The 8,522-nt window shown below is 49.4% G+C and overlaps 1 protein-coding gene across 1 annotated transcript in view; it reads right to left on the bottom strand.

The window, feature by feature from the left end:
* Positions 1-8,522, bottom strand: part of LOC103371438 (rac GTPase-activating protein 1) — a 21,744-nt gene that overhangs the window by 11,449 nt on the left and 1,773 nt on the right. Inside the window, exons 3-10 of the mRNA XM_008300767.1 lie at positions 8,282-8,421; positions 8,014-8,086; positions 5,536-5,589; positions 5,170-5,268; positions 4,018-4,159; positions 1,149-1,279; positions 906-1,079; positions 488-583 (exon numbers count right to left, since the gene is read on the bottom strand). Coding sequence (XP_008298989.1) covers positions 488-583; positions 906-1,079; positions 1,149-1,279; positions 4,018-4,159; positions 5,170-5,268; positions 5,536-5,589; positions 8,014-8,086; positions 8,282-8,421 — 909 coding nt within the window. The remainder of the gene's footprint in view (positions 1-487; positions 584-905; positions 1,080-1,148; positions 1,280-4,017; positions 4,160-5,169; positions 5,269-5,535; positions 5,590-8,013; positions 8,087-8,281; positions 8,422-8,522) is intronic.

An 8,522-nucleotide genomic window follows, 5' to 3' on the forward strand; every position in this document is an offset into this window, starting at 1 on the left:
TCAGAGGGAGCTGGCCGACCGACCGGGACTGTGCCGGTCCACACTGAGCCGAGCCATGCCAGCCGTGTGGGACGGAACCATCCGAATGTCAGCCAGATACATCAAGCTCCCACAGTGCAGCTGAACAGGACGACATGAACGTGCAATTTGTAGCGACGGCCGGTTCTGCTGATGGAATCGGAGCTACCGACTGCACACATAATAGCGGCGACTGTCCACTCAAACAGGGTGAGTTCATCCTGGTTACTGTTATCTGTCGGCCCTGTTTATACTCATTTGCATATTTAAATTGGGGGCGTGGAGGGGGAGGAGTCTGGTTCTCCAACATGTGGTCAGTTCCACGCTGAGTGAGATGTACAAAGGAAATGTGCTGGATTCAGGCGTACGCTCACTGTGGTTCATCTGGATTTGTTTGTGCGTTCGCAGGTTTCAGGATGAAATCCACGCAAGTCTTTGTACACGAGGCCCCTGGTCTGGGGGAACTCACCTCCTGCAGCCCCCTCCTCTCGATTTCAGCCACACAGTCCACGATCAGCACAGGAACTCGGGGATGAGTCGGTGGAGCAAAGCCCTCCAACGAGTCCTGAAACAGCAGAGATTTACTCAAACATACAGTAACTTAAATCTTGTTTGATGCTGAATATTCAGGCCTGTTTGGGAGCAAATACAACAGATGAAAGTGAAACCCAGTAATCGGATTACTTTGCTGCTGTAGATTACAGTTTTGATATGAACTTGTTCAGTCATTTCATATTCAACAGTGAATGACATAAGTTCTGGACGGTCTGCAGCGTATCAGGATTCTCAGGCAGCTTCTGAACCGTCTTTTCATCAGACATGATGATACAAAGTCTGAATGTGAGACCCGATCGAGTCTAAATGAGACTCGGCTCCCAGAAGCGAACCCGACTCACCATCTGAACGGTTCCTCTTGTTGTTGCATTGGAGGCCGAGCAGCCGTCTGTGAATTTCTGTTTGCACTCTGGATGAGCGACCACGCGACAGTTCCTGCACTTCACCGCCATCTTCCCAAAGCGGATCCTCTTCCCGCAGGGCTGGCAGGTCTCCGGCCGGATCACCTGGAGACAGGCGACTGTTAGAGGACGTACAGGGGTGTGACGGTACTGAGACTGTCGGCTGGGTTTTACCGTCTTTGACAGAAAAACATGGCTGCTGGCTCTTGGAGTTCTGCAGGCGTGAACAGATCTGTCTCTTGGTGGAGCTTCAAGTTCAGGTTCAACCACGGTGTCATCGCAGGGGAACCACACGGAGGTTTGGTCTGAGGAACAGAGCGAAACATCATCAGGGTCTCAGATCTTCTGTTGTCTGGAACCCAGTTAGGAAGCACATTTTCTGTCGTCATATGTTTGTTTGTCAAACATGTTCATCAGTCACATTAAGTTGTATTTAGAAAGCGCCAAATCACAACAAACGTCTCATCTCAGAACACAGCAGATGGACAACAATCAGCAGTTTGGAGATCACGAAAAACAGAGACTGCACATCAGAGATGTGAAGCTCCAGATCCAGTTACAAGGTTCGAGGTTCCACAACCTCCAAAACACGGCTGACAGTTCTTTGCCCACTAACATCTCCTGGAAGGCTTCAGTACAAGGCGACCCGAGATGAGAACCATGAAGTGGCAGTGAGCTCGCACAGCCTTAACACAAGGCCGTTCAGACAACCTCCTGAGCTCTGCATGATGACCAAACCCTGGATGACCAGAGAGGAGAAGCAGCTGCTGAAGGAGAGAAACTCAGCCTTCAGAGCTGGCGACAGGGCTCTCTACAGCACAGCCTGAAGAGAGGCATGAGGAAGGCCAAGGAGGACTTCAGGAGGAACATCGACGACCACCTGGACAGCAACAACAGCAGGCAGGCATGGATGGGGGTCCAGCACCTCACCAACTACAAACCCGGCATCAGAGCTGCTGAGGGCGATGCTGAGCCGGCAGAAGAACTCAACCTCTTCTTCGCCCGCTTCGAGGCTGAACCACCAGGAGCAGCCACGGCGCCACCAGCGGCCGGGAGCAGCTCCACCCTCACGGTGGGGGTGCACGAGGTGAGGCGCACGCTGAGGAGGACCAACCCACGGAAAGCGACGGGCCCTGACGGCGCCTCTGGACGGGTATTGAAAGACTGTGCAGACCAGCTCGCTGGAATCTTCACGAAGATTTTCAACCTGTCACCGACAAAGTCTGCAGTCCCATCCTGCCTGAAGACCTCCACTGTCATCCCCCTACCCAAGAAATCCCCCACAACCAGCCTCAACCACTACCGGCCAGTGGCACTCACACCAGTGGTGATGAAGTGCTTCAAAAAACTGGTCAGGAGTCACATCATGACCTTCATAACCCCCAGCTTGGACCCATACCAGTTTGCCCACAAGGTAAACAACAGAGGACGCCGTGAACGCAGCGCTACACTCAGCGCTGACCCACCTGGAGAAACCAGGGAACTACGCCCGCCTTCTCTTTGTAGACTATAGTTCAGCCCCACGGTCTCGTGAGGAAACTGCTGAACCTCGGTCTACCTCATTCCACCTGTCTCTGGATTCAGGACTTTTTATCAGAACACCAACAGCGGGTCAGGATTGGGCCCTACACCTCTGCACCCCTCACACTCAGCACCGGTTCCCCTCAAGGCTGCATGCTCAGCCCCCTGCTCTTCACCCTCTACACCTCAGACTCCATCCACACCAGCAACACCTTCATTAAGTATGTGGACGACACCACAGGTGATGAGTCCACGTACCGGGATGAAGGTGAAACAGCTGCTGTGTGTTGTAGAGACAACAACCTGCTCCTGAACACATCCAAGACCAAGGAGCTCATCACAGACTTCAGCAAGAACAGAATGGACATTCAACCCATTCTGATTGGTTCCTGTGTGGAAAGGCTCAGTGACTTCAGCTTCCTGGAGTTCACACTGAGGAGAAACTGACCTGGAATACGAACGCCACACAGCTGGTGAAGAAGGCACAAACAAGACTTCCTGAGAATCCTCAGGAAGAACAACATCAGCCAGAGACTGCTGGTGTCTTCTTACCGCTCCACCATGGAGAGCATCCTCACCTTCTGCCTCTGGACGTGCTCTGCCAGCTGCACAGCAGCAAACAGGAAAGACCTCCAGAGGGTCACCAACATGGCTGAGAAGGTCACTGGGTGGCCTCTGCTCACACTGGAGGACCTTCATGGCTCTTACTGCCTCAGGAGAGCCAACACCATCCTGAAGGACTCCTACCAGCAGGGCCACTTCCTGTTGGAGCTGCTGCCGTTGGGCAGATGGTACAGGTCCATCAGAACCAGGACCAACAGACTGCTGTGAGAACAATAAACACCTCCACTGCCTCTGCCCAGTATCCACTCTGTGCAGTATGCACTGTGCTCATTATTTAATTTCATCTTTTATATAGAGTTCTTTCTGCTTGTTTTATATATTTATATATATTGTATTGTATGTAGTGTTTTACAAAGTTTTTTATTGTTTTACAAACTTCTTATATGCACCTTATGTTTCATTGTACTCGTTACAATGACAATAAAAGAGATCTGAATCTGAATCTAAACAGGTCTTTTCAGATCTTACTGAAGGTAACAGAACTCAGTGGATCCAGAAGAAACAGAATCTCCGTCAAAGCTTTGGATCTTTAATCAGTTCAACTGTTTCAGGACTGCAGGTCAGAAGGACCTGGAAGCTGAATCCAAACAGCTGCTGACACAATGCTTCACTCAGGATTCTTTCATGTCAGATGGTCAGCCATGTTTCACACTGTCCAAAGTCTTCAGGAGCACAAACAGCTGATCAGTCATGTGACCTAAATGTTCACGTCATCAGAACTTATTCAGAAAAGCTGCTTCCATCTCACGTTAACTCTTTTAGAAAAAGTCAGAAACCATCTCAAGAGAACTTTGCCAAAGTGAAGACCATAAAAAGGAGGCGATGTAACCGCCAGCGACCAGTGATCTGGTGAACATGGACCAATCAAAGAGCAGCTTGATGCCAACACAGCGCCCACCTCCTGCCTCTGATGCAGCACAGTCCTGGCTGAGGGTCCTGGCCGGGTGTTCGGGGGTCTCCTGACTGATTCCCACCACCATGTGGATCTGACCTCCGGCCTCAGCGGTCATCAGAGACGCCTTCACGATCGTCTCCACGTCCTGATCAAACACAGTCAGCTTCAGATTTACAGAGTGATGAGGAGCTTCTGATGTAAACCAGAGCTTCAGCCAGAAACCTGTGTTCACAGCAGGAGCACTGGTTTGCATTCAGTCATTAAAACCAACCACTGAGCGAGTCTGTTTCTGTTTCAGCCCACAGTGCTGTCTGCAGGCTTCATCACACTGAATTCAGCTACAGCTGCACCCTCTGAACCAAAACACCTGCCGGCATGTTTGCAAGACGTTATCTTAAAATCCCCAGAATGGCCTCATTCATCAGCTAGAACCTGGAAAGAAGAGTCACATTTCTGACAGTCCTTCAATGTGTTATGTACAGTCAGCCAAATCTGAGCTTAAAATTCTAACATTTCTGGTTCTGATCCTCCACCACTGACCCAGATGTGACCAAAACATCCAGAGAGCTTCAGGTGAGCTGCAGCCAGAGTTTCCTCAGAGAGACTGAAGGAGAATCCATCCTACTGGATCAATGAATAGATGCAGCACGGATCAGAACCAGAGACCAGAGGAGCCCATTGGTGGAGATACATTCATCTGATGGTGGAACATCTCTCTACAGCTGATGGTGGAACATCTTTCTACAGCTGATGGTGGAACATCTACAGCTGATGGTGGAACATCTTTCTACATGATGGAGGAACATCTTTCTACATCTGATGAACAGAGCAGAGAGGAAAAGTCTGGAACATGGAGATAGTTGAACATCTGCAGGACGAGGAGACCACATGAGCTCCAGTGTTGGAAACATATTGGACATGATGGTTCCAGGTTTTTACATTAAAAAAAAAACAAAAAAAAACAGAGAAACGTCTGTGCTGTGGTCTCCGTGGTTCTGAGTCCTGCTGACAGCAGACGTCTCTGGTGTTCTGTCTCCTCCTTCATGTTCTGGTTCCACAGAGCTGCTGGACTTGATGATGCAGAGGAACATGAACCTCAGTGAAGGAACATGAGACAGAAAGCGTCTGATGGTGGGAAGTGTTTGCTCTGTTCACCTTCTCCACGGTTTTTCTCTCCAGCAGCTCTGCAGACATGTTTCCTCCTCGGGAACGCTTTACAGCTGGAGCCCCGAACGCCGGACCCATCGATGAACGCTGCAACATCAACAGGGCAACAGAGCAATGAGAACACACAGCAACAAGACAGCACAGAAACTGTGGTTGCCAATCATGTCTTTTGATTCTGTCTCTTGAAGGATTTTACAGGAAAAGGTTCATTTGTAAAACAATGAAATCTGTTGCTGTACTCTGAGTTGCTGATTGTCACTAAACTCAAACCGGACCAACGTCACAGATCGACATGAAACACAAGCATCCAAGCTAACGAACAAAACAAGCACGTAAACAGGAAGGATGTCTCACCCTCCTCTCTCTGGCTCGAGATCTCAGAGGTTTAATCACAGTGGTGTCCAAATCCTGAAACACACGGAGTCCCAGCAACCATCAGTCAGTCAGCAGGTCCTGAACCACGAAGCAGGTTCAACACATCCACACTTTCTTTGCTCGACAAAAAACTAAACCCCAGTCAGAAATATCAGAGGGCTGTACTACGAAGCCAGATCAGTGGGTTATCAGGTATGTTGAGCTTAAAGTCAGATCTAGGTCTCCATGGCAACTGATGCTGTGGAGCTTGGTCTCCATGGCAACTGATGCTGTGGAGCTTGGTCTCCATGGCAACCGATGCTGTGGAGCTAACCTGGTCAGGAGCAAGTTATGTTCAGAGTTTCAGATTTAAATCGGCTGAAGGAGCGTCTCCCTTTAACCAGACGGCTTCCCGACTATTATTTTTTTTGGGGGGGGGGCGGCTGTGGCTCAGGTGGTACAGCGGGTTGGTCAATGATTGGAAGGTCAGAGGTTCGATTCCGCCCTGTAACCTGTGTCATGGTCGTTGTGTCCTTGGGCAAGACACTTCACCACCTGCCTGGTGTGGATGCGTATGGATGGATTGTTGAGGTGGTGGTCGGAGGGCCAGGCCTCTGTCAGTCTGCCCCGGGGCAACTGTGGCGACAACCGGAGCGACCACCACCGGGATGGATGTGTGTGAATGAATAACTGACAGTGTGAAGCGTCTTTGAGTGTCTAGAAAAGCGCTGAATAAATCTGATCAATTATTAGGGTCCAAGCACTCAAAGGGTGGAAATACACACCTCAATAGAAAAATGGCTCCACAGCGCCACCTTGAAAATTTCAATGGAGTCCCATCGGAAGCACGTTTGCCCTAGAGCTACGCAGTTTCATTGGCATATAGAGCTGGTCAGGATGAACAGAAAAGTCCACCCACTCCAAGCTCTAAAATGCAACACGGCTCAACTGGTGACTAAAAGTTATCAAAACGCTCCGCAGATGAGGCCCGGTTTGGAAATGGCGCCCCGTCCAATTTCGATCAATGGCCATTTTGTCCATTGTCGGGGTGTTTCTGGCATTTATCAGAGTCCTATTGGACTAAACCCAACAGGAAGTCTGTCATTTTGAAAAAACACGGCGACAATTTTGGCTGACTTTTGGCTATTTTCAACATCTATCTCCTCCCAGGAGGTTCGTCGTACACACCTGAAAGTTGTCCAGCACAAACTACAGGAGGTGGTGATTAAAAGTTATTGAAACAGTCTGCAGAACTCTGCCGGCGTGGAAATGGCGCCTCCTGGAATTTGGCCACAACGCCATAAAACACCAGAATAGGAGACGTGCTGTGGAACTGGCCTGTCTGTGCTCCGATCTGCCTGAAACTTTACACGCGTGCTCTGAGTCTCAGCCAAAGCGTGTTTCCATCACAGTTAACACGCACGCCGCCGCGGCTCGCCACTAAACAGGAAGTGGCTCGTAACTAGGCCGCACGTGCTCCAATCTGCCCCAAACTCGACACGCCGGATCACAGTCCCGCCCTGAGCACTTCTGCGCAACCCGACGAGTGCGAAGGCAAGTGTACGGCGAGGACCTGTCCAATGCCGCTTGCGGCTTTAATTGTTATTATTATTTATGAGCAATGCAGATTCTCAGCTGAGGGAATGTGTTCATCTGCTAACATGCTGAAATGTGTGTTACTAATATCACTGAATGATGCCGTGGAGTTGCAGCATCACACACTGTAAATATCACGTTGCCATGGGAAGCAGACGTGTACTTAGTCTCATAATGCAGTAAATCACTTTATGAATTACAAACCAAAGTGAATCAGTGTTCCTGATTGGATGTTCTCTGTATTAAATACCAATAGATGATCGATGTTCTGGTCAGTGATCGATCAGCTGCAGGACCAGCAGAGTAAACATAGAAACATGCTGATGTGATTTCTGCATCAGCAGCTGAACACATGTAGGTTTCCATGGCAACAGGATGCCTCCAGTGTGTGATGCTGTAACTGCTTCATTCAGTGTTTCAGTAACGTACAGATCAGCAGGTTCACAGAGAAACACCATCATCAGGAACACCAGTTAAAGGGAGACGCTGAGCAGGACCTGGACCAGGTTAGCACCAGTTACCATGGAGACCTAGCTCCACAGCATCAGTTACCATGGAGACCTAGCTCCATAGCATCAGTTACTGTGGAGACCTAGCTCCACAGCATCAGTTACCATGGAGACCTAGCTCCATAGCATCAGTTACTGTGGTGAGAGACATCTTCATGTGACTGAAAACTCTGACTCAACATACCTGCTGACCCACTAATATTTTGTGTAGCTCAGCCCTCTAATCAACACATCAACACAACACTATACAGTGATACTGGTTTCCAAATACACATACAAAATGTATTGATGTGTGTGTGTGTGTGTGTGTGTGTACAAATACATGTAGCATATTGTGGTGAGTGCGCTAAAGCTCAGAGCTGTGTGTCCATACCACGTCATCGTCTGTGCGGTCGTAGCTGATGTCAGAATGCGACAGGAAGGATGACTCGTCGATGACAGAGAGCCTGACGTCAGAGCAGATTTAATTAGACATTCCTTAACGTCTGAATTAATGCAGCTGATCCAGAAGCGTCATCATGTTTTCAGGATAACTTAATTATTTTCACTCAGCTTTACATTTTAGATCTTTATTTTAGTCTGTGTTGGTCAATGCTGGTCTGCAATAATCGATTTGTCATCAATCGATGTGATCGACTCACCGTTTGCTGCTCCTCTGCAGAGTCACGTTTCCTGCTTTGTGTTCAAACGTCGCCAACAGAGATTTCTGCTCATCGTTCAGGCAGGCGCTCGATTTACTGTCGTGGACCAGAATGTCGCACATGAGCTGCATCTGCCGCTGCTGGAGACACACAGAGCCGTCAGCGCCCCCCGCAGGCTGCATTAAACACTGCTGTCAGCGCCCCCCGCAGGCTGCATTAAACTGAGCTGTCAGCGCCCCCC

This window comes from Stegastes partitus, unplaced genomic scaffold (assembly GCF_000690725.1).
Source record: "Stegastes partitus isolate 25-593 unplaced genomic scaffold, Stegastes_partitus-1.0.2 Scaffold1587, whole genome shotgun sequence".
Taxonomy (NCBI): Eukaryota; Metazoa; Chordata; class Actinopteri; family Pomacentridae; genus Stegastes; species Stegastes partitus.